Source organism: Rhea americana, unplaced genomic scaffold (assembly GCF_003343005.1).
Source record: "Rhea americana isolate MKP2758 unplaced genomic scaffold, rheAme1 scaffold_87, whole genome shotgun sequence".
NCBI classification, from domain to species: domain Eukaryota; kingdom Metazoa; phylum Chordata; class Aves; order Rheiformes; family Rheidae; genus Rhea; species Rhea americana.
In genome coordinates, this window is record NW_028187055.1 from 1,847,086 (window position 1) to 1,871,492 (window position 24,407).

The 24,407-nt window shown below is 38.3% G+C and overlaps 1 protein-coding gene across 2 annotated transcripts in view; it reads right to left on the reverse strand.

Annotated features, from left to right (window-relative positions):
- Positions 1-24,407, reverse strand: part of ZNF407 (zinc finger protein 407) — a 351,735-nt gene that overhangs the window by 204,454 nt on the left and 122,874 nt on the right. For both annotated transcript variants that reach the window (XM_085323770.1, XM_085323769.1), the window contains one exon: positions 4,985-5,059. In XM_085323770.1, the coding sequence (XP_085179896.1) occupies positions 4,985-5,059 (75 nt within the window). The remainder of the gene's footprint in view (positions 1-4,984; positions 5,060-24,407) is intronic.

Here is a 24,407-nt window from a genome sequence, read left to right on the forward strand (position 1 = left end):
AAAATCAACTGGACCTTTTCTTTAGCAGGGGTGGGGTAATATTATTGAAAACAGCTGTTTGCAATACAAGAGGAATTTATTTTCGTCTAAATCATGCTGGACTGCATGGCCCAACAGTCAAACTTCAAATCATCAACCAAAAAGTCACACATGAAATAGTAACTATCAAAAGTATCTCTATTCAAAAAAGAGAAAATGTTTTGAATGAAAAATGAAAAATTCAATGAATTAGAAGAGGGTTGAGCTGAAGGACATCATTCATTTCTAGTTTTACATCCAAAAATGGAAATACCAGGAAACTGCAATTTATTCCATAACAGCATGAGATAAGTTTTCTATGGAGTATAAGGAACACAATATTCATTTTTCATGGCTACTTTTCTTTCAGAACTCAGTAATGCCTTCCAATAACATAGCATGTAGTCTTGTGTATTTTTAGGATAGTTGGTTATACTGCATATGTGTTACTAGTATTTAATTTTCTGAAATTCATGCTGGCCTATGCAAGTGCATGGGACAGCACACATCTGAGAAACTTGTCTTTTTATTTCAAAGCAGTTGTTTAAAAAATAAACATATTTTTGAAGTATGCTATCTGCCAGCATTATTTGACAAAAAATATCAGATATATTTAGGCTGCTAGTACATAATAACAGATATTTGCTTATAGCTGTTCATTAAAAAGTGCTCTCATGTTGAAATTATTACAGAGCTTTTCCAATCAACTAAAGATCATTTGAAAACCACAGCTGTAGGTAGCCCTGGTCAATTATACCAAGGCATAAAATCCCTAATTTTATGAAGGATATATTTCCTGGGGAGATTGGCAGCTTTCTAAATATTTTATTAATGGCTTTTGAGATCTCTGTAGCTATGTCCACCACTAACAACAATGATTACATTTCTCAACCATAATGATACCTACCTCAAAAATTATACGCAAATTTCTGGCAGAAGGAGTGTTGACTCAGAAATCATGCCAAGATTTCTAGTCAAAAGTTGCCTCTAGTCGTTTAAGACACATGACAGCTTTTCCCTATCTACTGTTAATTATTTTTCACTCATATTTACAACATTACTGCTGTAACATTCATCCTATAAAACACAGGAAAATACGTAAGAACAATCTTACAAAAACATATATATTACTAGCAACTTTCCTAGAAAACGTTTTGGAACACAGACTCCAGGTTCAGCAAGCATTTCAGAGCCAAGTAACTTTAGATATGAACAACCCCATTAAACTGAATGGGATTACTCACGTGCAAAGAGTTATTTCTGAAGCAACTCAGCATTTAAAATTCTCAAGGAAGATTAGGTAGTTATATAACAACTGTYAATTAAGGCCTTTCTCTGGTATACTTCTTATATATAGAATAAAAAGATGTATCAGATGATAGTATTCTTGTTAATAAAGAAGTCTTATTTTCTATAAAATACATATTATACAGTAATCATGGTGTCCTGAAAACAAATTCTAAAGGGCAGTTAAATGTATTTTTCATATTAAAAATTTCTAAAACCAGAATTGTGCTTAATCGTGCTAAAATTCAACCTCACTGATGAATGACTTACTGATTTTATTTTTTATTTTCTTCCTTGCATTTTTATATACACATATGTTCCTTAAGCACACAATACTAAAACATTTCTGTAGCTTCTGCTTTGCCACAATTTACATTGAAGTAACACAGTTAATGATGTAACAGAAATTAGAAATCAGCATCATTACTACTGCAGATGCTTTCACCCCATCCCCAACCACATTGTCTTCTGCATACAATAAAGGTGTAGCCAAAGATTTATCCTGCCAGTAAGATGTAGTTATAGGTCCCATGAAGATTACTGACATTTAAGTATTAAATATGCACTGGTCTTGGACTTAGCAGATAACATGCCAGTTTTGAGACACATTCAAGTTGACAATAAATCAGTATCACAGCTCCAATATAAGCAAAAAATACCTTAGAGGAATTTTTGCACTAAAACATTCCGCTTTTGAGTTAGCTACTAACTGGTAATGACCATAATGGACTAGGCAGTAGTATTCTGTGGCTGAAATACAGAAATTTTAACTCAAAGCCATTTTTTTAAGCTTCTGTGATTTTCAACCGCACAATGTTTTTCCTTTAAACCCAATTTGTCTTCTGAAAAAAAGAAAAAACCCAAAACAAAAGATGTTTCAGTAGCAATCTTATTATGAATTATACTTGCTTTCCCTATCTGCATGTGCAAGCACTGCAACAGCCTCCATGATACCTCCCTTTTGCGCATACATAAAAAGCAATAGTTATGGGTTACGGAAAGCTACAGAGAACAAGTTGCACTAGTCCAATTGCCTTACTAAACTGTAAATGTACTTTTTTTTTCCTCCTCTCAGAGCTATCTCAATGTTTGTCACCAAAAATACTTTGGTGAGAAGTTTGTTAAAAGAGTACCAGGTTTTCAGGGTGTATTGTATCTTAATAATTTTTTTCAAGCACCCTTTTGAACTTATTTCAATTTTCTGTTTTTGATGATAGTCATGCTGACAACTTTTTTTGGTCCATCAAACTCTGTAGTACAATTACATGAATTTACTTTTAATAAATTACCATCTTTGCATATATCAGTCAAACCATGAAGACTAAACACTTGCAAATAAAATGCATTATTAATTTAATTGTCACAGCCTATTTAGCTAGCTTCTATTAGTATTTGCTATAATATGCGATGTATCAGAGGGCAGAATCAACTTCAAAATATAAAAAACTGATCATACTGTCCTATTGAAATTAAAACACAGCAAGCTTGCAAAATTATAGTCAAGGCATTACTGTTTTAAATAGGTAAGAAAAGTATGTAATTTAATTTAGAATATGTTTATACCCAAAGTGATGGCTTAACATGCTGATGGTTTCTAAAGCCATTAAAAGGCATCAAACTCCCCCATAATGGGAAAGGAAAGGTAGAAAGAAAAGCAGCGGTGGTTTGGTATTTACAACACTAGATAACACTGCCTCAAACTTGGCCATCACCAGCAAGGTTCTGCTACAATAAGATTATATTGTTGTTGTACTTCTGTTACTACTACTCGGTTTTGCTGCACATTAAGCTGAAATGCCAGCTAGAAAGGTATTGAAACCAAGAAATATTTTAAAGAGAGAATGAGAATTTCAAAAGAAGCAGTATAAAGCCACTCAAACATCCTCTCCGTAGGCTAGCCTGGGGGTAGAGCTGCACCACAGTATGCAGCAGGCAGGCCACCGAGGTTACAGTTCTGAGCTGGGTTCTCTGCTCCTGGGGCAGCAAGGGCTGCGAGTGCTGTGAAAGCAGCTCGCTGTGCTTATGACGGGCAGGAAGGGAGGCACGCATCACGTCGTTCTCTCCTAGTGCCACGCTGGGTGATGAGTCAAAAAGCCTTTGAGAGGAATACAGGAAGAAAGGGGGAAACAGAAACATCTACGATGCCTTTGGAACAAACAAAAAAAAGCCAGCAACAATGGATTTGGATTATAGCTTCTTGCTTGTTTAAGAATTCATTTCAAGATGACGATTGTTAAAATATGCCTCTCAGGCTAAGATAGTATACTTGGATATCTACTGTGTGTATCCTTTATTGCACACATATTCACCAGGGTAACACAAATTATCTTTATATTGTACTTACAATGATTATACAGTAAGTACCCCCTTGTAAAAGAACATACTTGTATTGAGTGCTTCCAGTAACAAAATAAGCCACCAGAGCAAAACATTTTTCATAATTGTTGTACTACCACTAAAGATAGCCAACGTTTAATATACTTGAACTGCTAGTGTTGTCCCTATGCATTATTGTATGTTTCAGATTAAATAGAAAATCTCAATACTCTTTAAATAATGTGTGAAGACAATTCCATTTAAACAGTTTGCAGAGAAAATCTCATTAAAAGTATAAGCAGCACTTAAATATGTAGTTCATCAAACATAAGGTGCACATAGAGTGTTAATTTAAAACTACTGTTAGATCATTCAGTGAATTAAGTGTGATGAGCTCATGAGGAAAGGGTTTCACCAACTACCATTGCTTGTGCCTTTACAAGGACCTAAACACAACCCAGAAGAATGGTCTTGCAGTGTTCTCCTAGAATTCATGGCTACTGTGTATTTTCCCTTCTGTTTGTATTAAAAACAGGGAGTAACTATTTAGGAAAGTTTACAGTGGAAGTATGATTTACAAGGTAGTAATACTTGAAATGGTATCAGTCAGTCAATGATGAACACTGCAGGTGCTCTCTAGATTTAGAGAGAATATATGATGTTTTGGCTCCCCAGAAAACATCAACTTTCAAGTTGCCCCCAACATTCAAACAAACAGCTAAGCCACAATGTAGTTATTAAATGTGAGGCAAAGGCTAGTCATCTGTGAAGACAGTGCCACTTCGGTTGTAAAACATTTTAAATCAGAGAAAAAATAACCTGCTTATGAAAAAAGAAAATGAAACTAAATAACTGTATGCAGATTGAAAAAGTACAGATTGGTCAAACATCACATCTCTCTGTTTCTGCCCAAAACCATTGAGAARACTTTGCTTTTGATTCCTCTGTGGCTTTGACTTCAGTGATCAACATAAATCTCAGTAAGTCACTTCATGAAACATGTGACATTTTGTAATCCTGTGAGCATCAAAGCCAGCAAGAAAAAAAGGAAAAATAATTGATTTTGTTCTTGGAGAGATAATTAGAACTATTGAAATTTTGAGAACCAAGTTACCTGTCCAAAACCAATCCAAAAATCCTATGCCATTTGCACACAACTGCTTTCTAGAGCAATCCTGACCCACAGACATTTCATTAGGGCCATGCCGGCTGTGGTTCAGCAGAGCATTTAAGCATGTTAGTTCSCAGTGTATTTAGAGTTGAGCTAAAATCTATGTGACTTCACTTTGAATAAGCTAAATATTCCAGTTACAGTCTATATGTATTAGATAAAGTAAATTAGAACTTTTACGTGATAGTTTACCTTTCTTTTGGTGTGCCAACTCCATGCTTGCCCAGTAAATGAGTATTCAAATGTTTCTTCATCACAAAGGCCACCCTACCAAACAAACAAAACAGGAAGGTGACTTTTTTTATTAATACCTTTTTTAAATAGTGTTCTTCTTTTTTGAGCGTGCACTTCACATTTTATTTAAAATTATATTAAGAAAACCTTCYAGACTATGATATCCCATCCATTCAAATCTGAAAAGTCCATCCTGTAATGACATGTCTTTTTTCAGACTGTAGCTACTTGAGTATTTTTCTTACAAGTAAATAATCACAACCACACATCAGTGCTCCAAACATGAAAAACTAGATTTCTGGTTCCCTTTGCTATTTACAACAGTTTATATAATATATTGAAAATACATTGTACAAATTTATTGAATATATTAGAAATTATAATATATCTTGCTTAAGTAACATTTCTCATGTTATAAACTAATACAGTTTTAATTATGCCTTTGAATTTATTTAAGTTTAGAAGGCCCATCCTGCAACCCTTCTTACAAGCAGTTCCACTGCTTTCAGTGTACAAAGTACATAAATACAGCAAGATCAGATGCTTTAATCACTGCTCGTGTCAGGTCAAGCTTCAGTTTATTAATTATTTGAAGAGATATACATGAAACAAATTAGTAGCCTTAGTTATTTTAGGATTTGTTTATGTGAAAAGGGGCCAGAAAAGGTGAAACATATGTTTGTGATTACATCTTGAGCAGGAATATTGTTCAAATTGGCAAGACATTATTCAAAATATCAGCAGCAACAGCAAAATACATACTACCTAACCTTATGTCCCTACTAAACAAAACATAGTTAATTTACTTCAATTTTGGTAAAATACATKGTGAAGCAGATATGAACCTACCAAGTACCATTCTTCTGATGATAAGACCATAACATCAATTTAATTATATCACGTGACTGCTTCAAACAATTTAGATATCAGACTGAAGCTGCAAACTAAAACGGTTCTCTCGATAAGCAAAAATTTTACTGCTGTAACTTTCAGTGTGAAAAGGGCTTGCAAACATTTTTGTTAATTATGTATTACAGCTGTCCTTCATAAAGTTAATTACTAATAGCTGAAAGGCAATAGAATCTATTTGCATATGTACATGAAAGGCATGACATATGCAAAAATATGATTTTAATTAGCATTCCATGATATGAAGGGCTACAAATCAAACTGGCATGTTATAAGATTTTTAACATTAAAAGCTGAATTCATCTGGACATGTTTGCAGTAATGGACAATGGAAGGACTGTAAAACACATTACACTGTGGCATATGTGAGCCACAAAATCCAAGAAAGAGTACTTTTCCTTTACAAATATGTTAATGGAGCTTCTCCATGTCTGATCTACTTTGGGCACTTTCACATTATAACAGAGACTCTCTTTTGTGTCTCCTTTAGAGTTTAAGAATATAACTCTGTCTGACTTAAATGAAAGCAATTTTTACAAAAAGACATTAAAAATACCTTAAATGCTTTTTCTTACGTAAGTATGGCATTGCAATCATTAGACCCTTGAACAATCTTTCACACTGTCACCATCATTACTATGCAAGTGTCATCAGAACTACAGTATTTATGGAAAATAATTTAACAAAATAATGTTTTGCATTCTAATAACAGTACAAGGCATTCAAAATTTACTGCTGTTGCTCTTCAGCAGAAATAAGGGCAAGTTTTACACTCTCCCCCTTCCCTACAAGAAAAACAAAAACAAAGGTATTAATGTGAAACGGTAATGCGTAATCAAAGTTGTAAAGGCATAGTTTGCTATTTACATGGCAAAGTGTCATTTTAGCACATGGAGTGCAAAGCTCCCAACAAGCTACACGGTTTTTCGAGGGAAGTTTTTCCTGTGTACTTGCAGGTTCCAAACAAAAGCCATACATTTCTTACATGGCACCTCTGCGATGCATGCAGATGGAAAAACCTTCTCACAGAAATCAAAGACAAAAGCCTTGTTAATAATACAAAACAATTAATCTCACAGTAGCTGCTTTGTATCTTTTGTACCTTGGCTCTGACTACACATTTTGCTGCTTTTATATAGCACAAACAAAATGGTGAAACAGAAGTGAAGACTCACTCAGTAAGTGTCCCTACATCAAATAACATTTTAACTTTTTAATGCAATGCTTGAAGACTTAGTACTGAAGAGCACATAATRCCTCTGTGCAAATTCAGAGAGCTCAGAGAGCTCAGTACAGTTCAAGAATACTTCTCCACTTTACAGAATTAAGTTTTAAAACCAAAGAATTGAAATTTTCAAAATAATTTCAAAATATTACCAACTATAATTAATAAAGACAGCCCTTGCTTCAAACAACAGATTTTTTTTTTTCCTTAGAATTGAGGCGAAGTCCCAACTTCTTGATTTAGATGCTGAATTTGAAGATAACCTGAAAAGAGACAGCTGTGGAAACTAACTGTGTTTACTAACTACTACACGCAATTTAGGGGAAGGGTGTTGTTGTTTGCTGGCTTTAAAAACAAACACAAAAGTGTTTCTAGTACATTTGGTGATTCTGGATCTCCAAGCACTTACTTAACAGTTAAAAACTACTGCTTTTATCTACACCAACTCGTTTGCCTCCACTATTTATTTTTAAGATACTGCCAGAACTGGATAGCTAAATCACAYAACTTGCATTAGTTATTTCAAACAAATCTCAAGGAAAGTCTGTCTGGCACCAAGAAAGACTCAAAGGGTGAATGCTTTCAAGACATGTTGCTCTAATACAACTTGAAATCAATGGGAACCTTTCTATCAGCTGCACTCAGCATTGATTTGAGCTTCCTTGAATTTCTAATATTTTAATTCTAGTTGAAATAGAAATGTACAATGCTACAAATTAGCTGGTTTCAGAAGCAAATGAAAAGGGATTAGGAAAACCTATAATTGCCATCCTCTTACTGCTTCCAGTACATGCAAGCCAGGCCAGAATAGAAGTCTAAAGTCAGTTTAACAAAATCTGATCTGTATATACTCATCCCCTAGATAAAAACTCACAGCCTAGCTGCTCTCCTTAGAGTCAAGCATCTTAAAGCTTATTTTGCAGAAATTTCCATCCTAAATACCCAGGTCATTCATGATCAGTGACAGCTCCCTTCATTCACGAGGAAGGCTGCCCCTAGACGTCTCTTCTCGCAGTGGAAAAGGTRAGTAGGTAGGATTTCCTTTGCTTGCAATGGAATTCTGTTAGTTTATCTCCTTTAATGATTCTCAACCAGACTGCCTCCAAACTAGCAACATCCTCCACCATGTGCACTCTGCGTTCAAACTGTAGGATAGATGACTAAAAACAAGTTGAAAAATGAGAGCTTAAAAATAGTATCCATATTTCCTATGGACATTTTTTCCAACATAAACTATGAATAAAAATAACTTTCAATCGGAAATATATGAGCACCTTTCCCAAAATAAGTTTGCAGAATACTCTGTTCTCAGTTTAGAAGAGTTGTGGCTTTGTGGGAACATGTCCACTCATACTCCATGGAAATCTTCAAATAGTATTTGGACTCACTCTGAGAAAGTCTGTAACTTATTTAGGAACCTCTAAAGACTTGTCTTCAGCTATAAAAGCAAACTTCAATGTACAAAAGAAATGAAGTGACTTCTAATTCCAGGAATAAAGAAATATATTGGACAATCTTGATTTCCACTTTTTATTTCAGTGTAATACAAGTTCTTCAGCATGTACAATCTTTATCATCACTGTACCCAAGGAGTATGAATAATCTGTCATGTATTGTCTGTTCTCTCATTTTCTCCACAGGGAGAGAATTGTGCTCTGTGAAGTATTTTATTTTGAGAGGGCAAAAGACACTAGTTTTCATTATGCTTCAAATTCATGAAAGCCTTTTCTTTTTAATATGTATATTGTATGAGAGTGAAAAGACAAGTTAAAAAAAAAAACTAATCAAAACTGAAACCAAAACAGGCATTCTGGGCCATAAGGTCATGAAATCTGTGATAGACCCTTATTTCCTGAGAGTTTACTGCTCAGCTGTGGCCTCGTTCCAAGGAAGGAGATACATCTCCTCTCTAACAGAAAGTCACTTGAATTCATGTCACCAGACCAGTCATCTTATAATTGCATATAACTGCTGAAGAGGACGAGCATGAAAATTTATTTTTGTGGGATTTCTCAGACAAAGTATGTAGCAGCTGAAGAGCAATTCTACATCACTTTTCAATGGATACTTTGCACTCTGCAGCCACTTCGAGCAATTTATTTTATAAACAACAATGTTCAGTGATGGCAAAAAAGTCAGCATGGATAAGAATGAGCATCTATCCTTTATTCATATTCTCAATACCTCTTTGAAAATGTCCAGAACCTTTTTATATGTGAATTTAACTCTGCAGTAGACTACTGCATGACATGCGCAGGCCACAAGTGTAATACATTTGACAAAGGTCCCTGAAAGCATACAATTTATTTAGCAAAACAGAATGCTATTACTTTTAAAYTATTAGCATTTAGTAGTTGGTTTTCTCATTGGTTCCAAGCACTCAGAAAGAATGAAACGGTTTACTGTTCTGGATGAAGCCCCTGGAGATCTGACAGCACCGAGGAGTACAGGTCTATAGAACAAGTCTATAAGAATCATAAGGCTGAGAGATCCTTCCTATATTAACATACCTATCACAGAGTCTGAGGAAATAATAGATTAGCCTGTCTCTACTAGCTTTTGCTTCCATAATCTGTACTCCAATTTCTCTCTCTTTATCTTCATCTGAGGCAAGAAGCCAAAAAATCAAAGCAAGCTGCACAGATCATGACAAGAAAGGGGACAGTATATTCATGCAAGTGAACAAAAACATGGACTCAGCTGGTTCTTACTCCCTGACTGAAGTGCTAGTGTTCTTTACAGTGTCTTGAAATATGCTGTAAACTGTATAGTTCAATCAGTGGTTCACATGGTGTCATGCCAACAGCAGTACCAATTAATAAAGAAATAATTCCGTTTCTCAAGGAATATCATGACCCACATGTATTTCAGCATGTCCAATAACACTTGCATGTGTTATTAAAGATTTCTGCATGTCATTTGGATTTGCGCATCCTTTACATAAAAGTAGAACTTTGTTTAATCAGATCAGCACTTTGTCAAATAGTACATAATCAGCACACGCAGAAGTAAACTTGCAATTTTTGAAATCTCAGGATTATATAACAAGTTTCTACTAAGAAGTCCCAAATCTTATCTCTGTGACTGTATTTTGTATTCTGCAGGCCAGTTGCAGGTACAAGAGGGTATAGAAAACTGCAGAACTGCCTAGAAAGCTACGGTTTTCTACAAGTAAGTAATCTTTTTTTCCCACGCACTGAAAGTCTAAATTCCTGGGAATTTCTTTAAGTCCATCATTCATGGATGTTTGCTGATTCTGAAAGGTCCGAACCGGGRTGCTGATAACTCTCTTGCATGACTGTGCGCAAGGGACTCAATTTAAAAGCAAATATTTGGCAGGACCGAGCCTGGTGTGGAAGATATCCAGCAGTCTGAAAGGCTTCATGCCCTTTGTGACAGGATGTCAGGTTCAAGTAAATTATCTGGCAGGGCGAAGTCTGGTGTGGAAAATATCTGAAAAACTTCATGCCCTCTGTGACTGGACGTCAAGTCCTAGAACCCTGAACAGGAAAGCAGGGGGGTTCTGCTGACTCATTTAGCAGACAAACAGAGCAGGTMTTATTATTTCCAGCTAACAATTATGGTTATTCTTCTTAAGACAAAAATCAATAACATTTCAGGAGGTTTACAAGTTATATGTAATCACCCAGTCTGCTATGCTGACGGCACTATGACCCACTGGCCTATGCTCTTTGCAGACTCCATGTGCTAAGGGAAGATATGGCTATTTTATGCTCCAGTCTCCCTAACGATAGCAATTAAACTGAAAAGTAAAACACAAATATCTGGCATACGTGGCTTTCTCCTCCCCTCCTTCAAGAACAAACAATGTGGCTCCTTGGAAAATGCACTTTTTCTCTTGAAGTTTAATCCAGAAGAGGTGAGTGAGAACCCCTTAGCTATCACCAACAAGACAAGAACCAGAGTACCATGGCAAGAGCATCATGGCATCTCATAGAACCTAAAGACTCTAAACGTAAGTTTTAAATTTCTGAGAATTACTAGCCTTTCAGTCTTAAGTTTGAAACTACACTTCTCCATGCAACAATCAGGTATATTTCTTAACTGTTTTAACTTTTCAGGATCATTAAGATCTCCTAAGAAAGCAAGTTTCATKCCAGTTTCTGAGAATCCTATGAGGACTTATTTTTGGAAATTGCTAATGCTAAACATTACTTAGTCAAAAATGACCCTGTTGACTGAGAGGCACTCACATCTCCTTCAGATTCTATTCTTGAACTTCCTAACACAGATATTGAAATAAAGACAATAAAAAAAACTCAAATAAAATCCCATAATACTCAACTGTACAGCTAACTTTTCCATGGAGATGTTTTATTGCTGAACAAAGTTCCAAAAACTGATCCTTTCTGTGAACATGTAATCATCAGTGCAACAGGCTGAAATCTTGTCTTTCAGAGATACCTCATTTCATTTCAGTGTGTTACTTGGAAAAAACTAGCAATGAAGTCAGGGCACCTAACGAAAAAGCATGAAGGCAAAAGACAACAATTTGTATCAGTGGAACACTTATACACAGCTTGTACCCAAAGCAGACTTGAGTATCACAGCAGCTACTGTTCCTGACTTATTTTGAACAGAATAATAGACAATAGGATTGTCAATGTGCTGTTCAATGACCTGCATCAACCTAGAGAATAATTTACTGCTATATCAGACAGATCATTATGGATGAGTTGCACACTATCAATCAGTCGGCTGTGTTGTTCCTGCATATTCCTGCATCTATCATTCAGAAGAGAAAGAAATTTCTCAACATGTTCTTGTTGCTTTCTGCCACCAATCTGTGTCCCTCAGGATCTGAAATAATTATTAGTCACATGGCCATAGAGTAGTACTAATATGCACAATTATCTCCTTTCATGTATTTTGGCAGAATAGGTCTGGATACAAAGGAAGATAAGGCAAAACTGAATAAAACAGAAAACATCCACACTTATTCCACTCAAACTGGGCTGGACAGGTCTTGCCATCTGAAGCTACTGAGTTCTCTCACYATCCCTTATATATTACAACTTAAACCACTCAGGACAAAAATCAGTCTGTCATCGCAAAGATTGTGGCAAAAGAGGAAAACACTGGCACTATTTATATTATGTCCATCCAACACTTGCTATTGTGTGCCTCACCCGACCTTATTTATTTTGTAAGTGAAGATAAAGTCTCTTGTAAGCTAACTAACTTACAAGAAACTTACAGGTTAGTTAACTTACAACGCTTTCTGAAATTTCTTGTTTTGTTACTTTTCTTTTTTTAAATACAAAAAGCAGATTTCAATAGCAGGTGCACAAATGAATCAAGTCCATACAGTAATAACTATCAACATAAAGGTGCGAGGAAATTTCAGAGTTGACCTCTGAAAGATAAGAGGGACTTTTTGGAGCTAGAGATGTAATAAAAAGGAGTTAACATGGCATACAATGAATCATGGCATAGTCTAGATGTACTGAGAAGAGTACTCAAGAATCACGTACTTTACCTCTTAAAAGGAGGTAGAAAGCTGCTGCACTGTTTAGTGATTAAGYCATTTCTGAATATGGGACTTCAAAAAAAGTATTTACTTCAAAAAAAATTACCATGCAGCTCAAAGCATATAGAGTAGACTGTGTAACACTAGTGCACAGACTTTAATAAATGATACAGCATGGTATCATACATAAGTAATACACTCTGGACCATAGCAGACACCCTCAGTACAGTTTCAGATGTGAATGCATAAAAGGTGACAGAACAGGACCCAAACCATTATCCATATCATGGTACCATAACAAAACACCCTCAGAAGGTCATGTCTGTCGTTTTAAGCCACAACAGCACGCAAACCAAGACAAATATTAGCCAATGTGAAGTGATTTACTACACAATTTCTTTGAAAACAAGACGTGGATCTTTCCTTATGGTAGGTAGCTAGCACATCAAATGAATGCTGAAGAGTTTCAGTGAGTTGCATACCCCAACCTCCCAGCCCCTGCTTGAACATCACGAATTAGTAAGGACTATTCACAGCAAAGTATCATCTGATAAATAGACTAAAAATTAATGATCTGTGAAACAGGTAATACAAAAAAAAAACAGATAAAATGCAATCAATTTTAGGAAATGTATGCCTTCTAATTTTCCCCAGACATCTATGTTTAGAAATGAAACCGAAGATGTTCATGCACCATTACTAAAAACAAAAATCTACTTGAACAATATGCTGCTGGGTATTCTTCCCAAACAAAATAAAATCTTGTATTTTATTTCTATTTCAAATCTTAACTTTCCTACTGAAGGTGAACCAATCTGCCATCCGTCTAAATATCCACAATACTCATGTAGATGAAGTCAAATAAAACGCAACTATGGTGGCTAGTAAGAACTGAAATAAATATATTATTATATATTTATATTGTTATATAATATAACTATATATATATATATTAGTATATTGCTAAATTGATAACTTAAAGTAAACAAACATCTCCCTGCTCATTTTGTTTGCTTAATGAGCATACTAAAAACAACTGAACAGTGGCAAAAACTTTAAAGTCAGAAGGTGTGTTCCCTCTGTCAGGAAATCACCTTAAAAATATGAAAAAAATAGTACCGCTACAAGAAATGTTTGTTTCAATATTCAGAGGAGTTAATGAATGTTAAGTGATAACAGTAGACAGCAGCAGTATGTAATTACATTTCTAAACACACCTTACCAAATCACTTCTAAGCTAAAAGAATCACATGTTCTATTAATTTTCGTTGGTTATCAAACATCTGTAACTGTCACCTCTAACAGGTGTTCAGTAATCTAACAGCTGCACAAAGTACTAAAAAAAAATAAAAAAAAAACCCACAATGCTTTCTGTATCAGTGCTATCAACCTTCCAGTCTAGCACAACACAGAACCTATTTTCTTAAGCTGTGAAACACAACCTTAGGCTTAACGTTTACAGACTGCCTGGCATCTAAAACAGATTACCATCAACATCTGAAAATGTGACAATATGGGAGAACATATTTGTTATACTAAACGAGGCTCTAGGAAGGCTGTCAAAACAAACCAAGGTTTTCAGCTATTACCAACATGATCAAGAGCACCTACCAGTCTTGACACCAAGAATTGCCTATTTCCCCCCTCTGGTCACAGTATGTACCTCTCACATTCCCATAMCTCTGTTCACTCCCTTTTCCTCAGATACTGTTCTGCAATTCCTAATCATGATCCAGTCCATCTGCCAGCATGCTCGGGACTTTAGCTACAGACACAGCTCTGTTTGACGCAGCAGGCAGCACTTTCACATATCATTATCCTGYATCTGGAAAAGACCTCACACTAATCTGCTTCAGGATAAAGATGGCAGTAACAGTATTCTGTAACTATCTGCAGGTGTCAATGCTAAAAGGCTGGCGGAAGATCCAATATGTTTTCCCTTTGATTTCAGGGCACTGATGCATAAGTTGAGTTTTTCAGAAGACCACAAATCTAGTGCTCTCAGATCATCAGTGTGGTTCCTCCAACTGAGGACAGAAGCATATGTCACCACTGTTTGGTTGACAGAAATAAGTGTGAAGGCACAGCTCCAGGAACATTATCGAGCATCTGCCATCAGTAATGGGCACCCTCATCCCAACCTCTCTCAAAATATCTCTAGTATGTTCACTGAGTGATGGGTGGACAGATAAACAGTCTAATGGAAGATTTGCAGGCACAATATTCATGGTCTCACATTAGCCATGTACTCATCACTAGACAAAACTCTGAGAATAGCTGGCATAGCCACATTTAAAGAGTGAGGCACAGACAAGTTTGTTTCAAGCCTATCAATGATGGCTTACATACACGCTATCAAGCATGTAAGCACTCACAGCAAGGGAATCTGGAGTCTCCAGACACTACACTGGAAATACAAGTGTTGAGAAGGCTTTCTAGCCCCAGCAAATTCAAAACTTATTGGGAGAAAATGGACTTCTCAGCTTTGTTTGAGGAAGGCAGTGGAGGTAGTGAAACTAGTTTTCTGTCTCACTAGCACAGCAATTTCCTAATTGTGGCAATATGAGCATGCTGCCATGAAAGTTGTAGCCTATAAGCACTGTCCACTTCCCTTTGCAATCGATTTTGAGACACTGGCAGGAGCAAGTCACAAAGCAGGATGTGACAAAACCAGCAACAAGCTGCTAGGTCACTGCTTAGTGCCTCTGTCACACACTGCCAGTCTTGACTCTGAGTGCCCAGACATCAAAATTTTGGGAATGCTGCCGTAGCATAGTTCTGTCTGTGCGTTGCAGGACTTGGCTCCAAGAATCTCAGTCCAGTAGCTCAGTGCTGAGGATAGCATTAGCAGCATACAGAAAACTCATTCTTCCAGGAATGATCAGGGCAAGTGAAAAATACAGATAAAAATAAAAATTAAAAAGGTGGAAGTGAACTCTGAAGGGAAGGAAAAATTGTTAATTTTCAAAATTCAATACATGTACAAACACAACAAGATGAACAGTTTAATGTGTTAAGCAGGAGGTTCTTCAAAGCAAAATGAATTTTTGGGGAAAATCAGATTTCTGTAATTGGGCAGCCTTTTCTAAGTAAGCCAGTAAAAAGTACAAAAGCCTCAAAGTGCCCTGAGAGTTGTTCTTGAAGTCATCTGACTTACTGCAGTCAGTCTCTACAGAGTTTCCTAGTAATTCTAAAGAGCAAAGCCTACATATATTGAAAGTGCAACAAACAATCTGTAAGAATATCTCAAAATGAAGATGTTTCAATTAGTTTCTACTTAAAATTAAAATGTACAGAGCCTGACATATATACTTAACTTTAATATTTTGTTCTTCCTGAACAAAATTAAGTCACTTAACTGCTTAGAAATTGCATTCAAACTGAGTTACCAGGTTTAAGCAGAGCTTCCATAGGAACAGCTATCTYGAGAATGAAAACCTTGCATTTTTCAATTATTTTTAATTAATATTTGAAAGAATCTACTCTTACCYCTCCTTAGAGGAAAAGAGAAGAAATTTTAAGATAGCTGATCATGAGCTGCAAAACTTATAGGGTCTTGATTAGCAGTGGCACAAGACATAACTGAAACAATTCATGCAAATAGCAGCTCCAGCCTGTGGTCTTTTGCCAAGTTGTGGGATATGCAGAAAGGAATGAGATGAATAAATCAATGCACGATTCTGATGACTGAACTGCTCAGAAAATCAGAAGTTGTGCACAAATTATTATTGACAATTTACCTAGCACTTGACAATACTGCTGGTGAAAGATAGTGACTGGAACTAAGACTGTAGTCTGCCTGATCTGTGACAGTAGCAAGAATCTTGCCCTAGGTCTTCAGGTGACATAGAAAAGCAAGTGTTTGTTGATTTGTTTATTCCTGAGACTCAAAATTCTGTTGCAAAAGATAGCCTGTTTGCCCTGCACCCAGACATTCCACAAGACTGTTTGACTTGAGGTAGAAACCAAAGTATTTTATAATATCTGTCTGAAGATGTAGTTGTGTATAAAAATACTAAAACTAAGATAGCAGCACCTAATCTGTAACTATCAGAAATACCATCCATCCGGATGTTCTACTAACAGCCAYCTGGACAAATCAGAAAAGGCTGGTTCCAGTGGAAACCTTTCAATGGAAAGAGAAGGTAATCCTTTGGATAAGATTGGTTTCAACCCACAGAAACACTTCTAGTTATTTTTCCACACATAAACACATGTGGAGCACAGAGAAGATAGAGAACACTCACCTTGGTTTTGGCTTCCCTCATCAAAGGGTTCTCAGTCCTGGCCATCTGCACCTCAGAGACCAGAAATCATCAAATACTGTGGCATCAGACCCACCACAATGTACACCTAACACTAATCAAAATGTTTGATTAATATTTGTTTTTTTATTGCCAAAAAGATAAATTGCTTAGTGGTTGAGCATAAATAAATGCTTGCAGTTTTCAGTCTCAATTGATGTCTCAATCTCTCAAAATATTGTCAAAACAGTAGTCCTCAATTCCCTAATAAGAGATGCAACAACACCCTCCTTCAACCACTCAAGAATCTCTACAAGTACTACAGACCTACAAAACTCTCTCAGCTTCTGACACTGAAAGTAGAGTAGGCAAATGATATTAAAAGCAGCACAGAAGCCTATCCAAACGAGAATTCCAGGTGGTAATGGTAAATGGACAAACTCCATTCGTCCCATGAGCAAACAGCGACATCTCTCACCATCTCAGTGACACACTTAGCAGGAGAATTACCAGTCACAACAGGTGCTAAGTGTAAAGTCTGGTGTTTCTCATGTTTGTCTTTAATCAGCTGGGCTCTCTTCAGACAAACATTTCCAAGAGCCAGGTGACCAGTATTGAAGCAGCCCTCATTCATCACCTCAGAAGCTGAGGGCTGTAGAGCTAGCAAGTTCCAAAAAAGAGGCTGAACATACTATCTTTGTACCTGGTCTCCTATGTGATCTCAGAAATAAATGCTACTTTCCTGTAAACAGATGAAATCTACCACTTCTGAGACTTTTGAGGCAAGAGCTGGCTGAAAGCAGAAGCTTACTTAAAACTCTCTAATTCTAAGGAGGAGCTGAAGGCTTTTTGCAGGACTAACAGAGCACCCATCTGACATGTAATTCTTACCGCAGTGATAAAGACAATAAAAAACTCAAATGAATTTCAAAAGCTGTTTTGCACAAAAAAGGTCTATTCTTGCAGTCCAGTGTGGGTGTTTTACGTACTAGGTATGAACACTGTTATTAGTCTAGGAACCAAAGGAATATAGGATTAGACAAATCAGTGTAGCCCTGAAGATGGTATCTGTGACACAGCAGATGATGTCCTCTGGCCAAAAATACTCCAGTCTCACTCAGCACTTGAGATGATTAACTATTTCTAACCATATATCAAGCATGAGAGAGATGGGATCTATAGAGGTGCCTAACRGAATTAAGAAAAAATATCATTGATCTCAAAGTCATTGGTATTTCACAGAATAACAGAATGATTAAGGTTGGAAGGGACCTCTGAAAATCATCTAATCCAACCCCCCTGCTCAAGCAGGGTCACMTAGAGTATGTTGCGCAGGACCGCATCCAGGCAGGTTTTGAGTATCTCCAGAAAAGGAGACTCCACAACATCTCTAGGCAACCTATTCCAGTGTTGTTACCCTCACAGGAAGTAAGTTTTTCCTCATATTCAGGTGGAACCTCCTGTGTTTCAGTTTGTACCTGTTGCCTCTTATCCTGTTGCTGGGCATCACTGAGAAGAGTTTGGCCCCAAACTCTTGACACCCTCCCTTAAGATATATGTATACATTGATAAGRTCCTCTCTCAGTCTTCTCCAGGCTAAACAGGCCCAGCTCTTGCAGCCATTCCTCATATGAGAGATGCTCCATTCCCCATGACTTTCATCAGTGGTGTTTTAACACTCAAAAGTTTCTTTACAGTTTGTGAAGAATGTTAGCCTTTCATCCATGACATCAGTTCACTGTTGCTCTGTACTGTTTGTAAAATGGTATTATCAAACTGAAATACTTTACATAGGATGATGCAAATTCTTTGATTACATGATCAGAATTCTTTTAAGCCCTAGCAATAGCACACAGAGAGCAATTACTTATTGCTGGTTGGTTTTGATTGCTTTTCCTCATCCCTAGAAAACTCAACTTGTACTGATCTTGCACAAAGAGAATTGCATTGAAATAGAAGAGAGAAGTTTAAAAGAAAAAATAGAAAGCATCCTCTTAGTTGTGATATAACCAAATGAGGAGATGTGGGCCACCTCTTCAAACAATTCCTCAAATTTTCCTAACTTGTGTAAAATCAGTCAGAATTCCTTCACGTATCTGACAAAGTTTTAAAAAATACAGTTCTGTCTTCTGTTTGCTTGAATGGTTTAATTAAGACAGAGCTGGAGCATGGCAAAAGCATATGAATGGCCAGTAGCTTAGGATGGGTTTGCCTGCTAGGTCAAAAGCAATGGTGAACAAGTAGGCTTTGCTCAGTTTTCTGAAATGTTCCAAATTCAGGTTATAAAGGATTAAACGGTACAGATACTATACAGTCCAGGTTTTGTTCATAACTTTCTATTTATGTGATGGTTTCCAAGAGTGACTTTAAAGATGTAAACTTCATGAAAAGCAAAATGTAGTGCCATAACGAATCAAATGGAAGAGTACGGCCTTGTCGTGGTATGCAGGCAGCCTTTGCCCTCAGATTTCCCTTCCCCCTGACAGCAATATGGACATGTGGGATTGATCATTTCATGTCAGCATTTGAGCTAAAGCTTTATGGGTTTATGGTTGCAATGACAATAAGGATTTGAAAATAAAGAACTCTCTACTTTGCTAGATATAACATAGGCATTGAAGCTTCATTTCAGAAAGACACTGAGATCCAGACTAAGTTTTCTATTAAATAGACACGGTTTATACGTATATAAGACCAGGTTTTCACCTTGGATATAAACTTATCCAACTTATCCTGTTAGTAATGTACCTCAGAATGCTGGACAGAAAAGGTCAGATGTACTTGAATTCCCTTTATTGCATCCGTTCCAGTTATTTAGCAGTTCTCTTTTCTTTTTTTAAATATTATACTATAAATTTTTGTTTTTAAAGTTAATTCAACAAAATTGATTTCTCCTTCAAGTATTTGTTCATATGCACACGCAGCGTGTGTGTATGTCTTCACATACTGTAAACAATCTTTTGATGAGAAACTCTAAGTGTTAAAATACCACTCGGAAAAAACCTATGTAATCTTATAGATCAATTCTGTATTGCTTTTACAACACACAAATTTGAAATCTGTTCACCACTGAGGCATTGTACACAAAAAGGCTTACTTTTCCAGGTGACTACACAGTATTTCCTAGAGGTCCCTTGCATGTAACCAGCAACAGGCAACTCTTGGCTTAGCTTTGTAAGTTTATGCAAACAAAATGGCTCTTGTTTCGGACAGTAAGAACTTCTCACTACAGTTTCACCTGCAAAACTCACACACTGTGGTTTAAACTGAATTTTAGGCATCTGAAGGGCTGAGTTGTTCCTCATCAACTTTCAGTTGCTGGAAATTTCAGCTCAGTTCCAGGTTGTTTTCACAAGCAACCTTTTCAAACTGTTTCAAGGGTAAGACCTGCTTCAAAGCAGGTCTCAAATTTTAAACAGTTTAAATTATTCTTGGTGAGGATTATATGTATACAAACTACTTTCTTATTCATGTTATAAAGAAAAATAAATAAAAATCAGAGAGCTGTTACTTTTTTTTTTTACAATTCTTTCAGATTATCACAAAAAACATGATTTATGACACGAAATGTCTATATCAGGACAGATCTGGAAAGGGAAAGTAGCTTGATCAGCACGTAGCTTTTATAGCACAGAGTAATAGGCAATGTTACATACAACACATAGCCGAATGGATGGATGCAACTGATCTTAGAAAGAGTTACAAACAAAATAGTTCAAAAATATTAACCAATAAACACATGGCTGAGTGAAACTGCCATATTATAAAATTACTGTAAAGATCCTCAAACTCTTCAGGGGAGTAAAAAGCCTAATTTTCCACATAACCTGATTGCGTGGAGTTTTCCGATAATAAGATTCAAGGAACCTGTAAACCCAAGGCTCTAATTTTCTTATGGCGACTGTGTAATWTTTTGCAAAGTAAAATTGACTGAGATGGAAGCTATTTTGCATGGTACAGTGGCGATGGCTAACAAATGAGAGTTTTGTGGCCTGAATGTTAGTCCCCTGCCTCATCTGCCACCCCTAATGACAGCAGCCACCTGCTGTTTTATTGTCACAGCTGGAGCCAGTTCCCACTCCTTGGTGCTGAGCTCTGCCCATGAGCGCCAAGCTCTCTCCTCGCCTCATTACTTTGATGAACTTTTTATGGTCAGCACCCATGAAGACCTCATCTAGGACTATACAACCTAGATCGGCTTCAGGGAGTGCTTCCAGCTAGCATGAGGTGATAATACACAGTGACACTACGGCTGCTACTCTCTGTCACTTAGTCAAGTTACTGCACTATACTTCTGACTCTACAGGGCCCTCAACAGGTAAAATGCCATGAAATTCTCCTATATAATAAAGTTCACTCTCTCTTTTTCATATTGCTATATAAAGATTGCATCCTACTACCAAAATGGACCTTTTTAAGAGATAGATATTTAAATAAAAAACATAATATGCTCTTTACTACATATAAGCACAAGTAACATATTTCTACGTGACCTAGATACAAACCAACTGCATTAAGCCTGGCATTAAAGCACACAACCATGAAAGCTATATTATAAGCCTGATTAATACCACCAAATATTTTTTTAAAAATTACATGTATTTTACAAGAAAAGGATCTTTTTTTACATAAAGAATGTAAAGCACAGAAACAAAAATCAAAACACTAAAACCAAATTACTATCCAAATTAATGTGCAGTGGAGAATAATATATGCGAAGAAAAAGAAACAACCCACATTTACACTATTAGATATGATAATATATCAAGTCAAAGCAACAACAAAGCAAAACCTTTTACATCAGAGTAGAAAGCAAAACACAAGTTGGGTTGGGGGGCCTCCAATGGGTGCATGCAGCTGGGGATRTGCGTTTGGGACATGGCCATGGGGGATCCCCATAAATCCTTCCTGGGAAACCTGCAGGCATGGCTACCTCTTTGAAATGGATGTACACCAATGCACRCAGCATGGGGAGCAAACAGGAGGAGCTGGAGATCTGTGTGTGATCCCAGGGCCATGATCTCACTGCAATCACAGAGACATGGTGGGATAGCTCACACGACTGGAATGCTGTCATGGATGACTATGTGCTTTTTAGTAAAGACAGGCCAGGAAGGCAAGGTGATGGAGTTGCGCTTTCTGTGAGAGAGCAACTGGAATGCATTGAGCTCTGCCTGCGGACAGAGGAGGAGGCAGTTGAGAGCTTATGGGTAAAGATCAAAGGGCAGGCTAGCATGGGGGACAATGTTGTGGGTGTCTACTATAGGCCACCTGACCAGCAAGAGAAAGTTGATGAGGCCTTCTACAGACAGCTGGAGGTAGCCTCACGACCACTGGCCCTGGTTCTCATGGGGGACTTCAACCACCCTGACATCTGCTGGAAGGACAACACAGCAAGGCACAAACAGTCCAGGAGGCTCCTGCAATGCATTGATGATAACTTCTTGTCGCAAATGGTGGAAGAGCCTACGAGGAAGGGTGTCCTGCTGGACCTTGTCCTTACCAACAGAGAGRGACTGGTTAKAGATGTGAAGGTTGGGGGCAGCCTTGGCTGCTGTGACCACGAGATGGTGGAGTTCAGGAWYCTGCAGGAAARAACTAAGGCAACAAGCAGGATTGCAACCCTGGACTTCAGGAGAGCTGACTTGGGGCTCTTCAGAGACCTAATTGGTGGAATCTCATGGGTTAAGGCCCTAGAAGGAAGGGGGGTCYGGGARAGCTAGCTAGTATTCAAACATAACCTCCTCCAAGCTCAAGAGTAGTGCATCCCTATGAGTAAGAAGTGCAGCAAAARGGGCAGGAGACCTGCATGAGTGAGCAAGGAGCTCTTGGCCAAATTCAGACAGAAGAAAGTACACAGAATGTGGAAGAGGGGACAGGCTACTTGGGAGAATTATAGGAATGCAGTCAGAGTATGCAGAGATGCGGTGAGGAAGGCTAAGGCCCAGCTGGAATTGAGTCTGGCAAGGGATGTCAAGGACAACAGGAAGGGCTTCTTCAAATACATCAGCAGCAAGAGGAGGAGTAGGGACAATGTGGGGCCGCTACTGAATGGGCCGGGGGCCCTGGTGACAAGGGATACAGAGAAGGCAGAATTACTGAATGCCTTCTTTGCTTCAGTCTTCACTGCTATGGGCAACCCTCAGGAATCCTGTAACCTGGACAGGAGGGAGAAAGTCTGGAGAAGGGAAGACTTTCCTTTGGTTGAGGAGGATAGGATTAGAGACCTTCTGGGCAGGCTAGACATCCACAAATCCATGGGCCCGGATGGGATGCACCCAYGGGTGCTGAGGGAGCTGGCGAATGTTGCTGCCAGGCCGCTCTCCATCATCTTTGAAAGGTCCTGGAGAACTGGAGAGGTACCTGAGGACTGGAAGAAAGCCAGTGTCACTCCAGCCTTCAAAAAGGGCAAGAAGGTGGACCCAGGCAACTCTAGGCCAGTCAGCCTCACCTCCATCCCTGGAAAGGTGATGGAACAGCTCATTCTGGATGTCATCTCCAGACATATGAGGGAAAAAAAGGTGATCAGGAGTAGCCAGCATGGATTCACCAAGGGGAAATCCTGTTTATCCAATCTGATAGCCTTCTGTGATGGAATGACTGGCTGGGTAGATGAGGGCAGAGCAGTGGACGTTGTGTACCTTGACATCAGCAAGGCTTTTGACACTGTCTCCCATAACATCCTCATAGGTAAGCTCAAGAAGCTGGGTTAGYTTATCTAGCTGGGTTAGACGAGTGGACAGCGAGGTGGATTGAGAACTGGCTGAAAGGCAGAGCTCAGAGGGTTGTCATCAGTGGCGTGGAGTCTAGTTGGAGGCCTGTGGCTAGTGGCATCCCCCACGGCTCAGTACTGGGTCCCATCCTGTTCAACTTTTTCATCAATGACCTGGGTGAGGGGACAGAGYGCCTCCTCAGCAAGTTTGCTGATGATACCAAGCTGCGAGGAGTGGCCGACACACCTGAGGGCTGTGCTGCCCTTCATAGAGACCTGGACAGGCTGGAGAGTTGGGCAGAGAGGAACCTCCTGAGGTTCAACAAGGGCAAGTGCAGAGTCCTGCACCTAGGGAAAAATAACCCTCGGCACCAGTACAGGCTGGGGGCTGATGTGCTGGAGAGCAGCTCTGCAGAGAAGGACCTGGGAGTGCTGGTGGATGACAAGTTGACCATRAGCCAACAATGTGCCCTTGTGGCCAAGAAGGCCAATGGTATCCTGGGGTGCATTACGAAGAGTGTTGCCAGCAGGTCGAGGGAGGTGATCCTGCCCTTCTGCTCAGCCCTACTGAGGCCTCATCTCGAGTCCTGCATCCAGTTCTGGGCTCCCCAGGACAAGAGAGACATGGAGCATCTGCAGAGAGTCCAGTACAGGGCTATGAAGATGATCAGAGGGCTGGAGCACCTGTCCTATGAGGAACGGCTGCGAGAGCTGGGCCTCTTCAGCCTGGGGAAGAGAAGACTGAGGGGAGATCTTATCAATGTGTACAAGTACCTGAAGGGAGGGTGTCAAGGGGACAG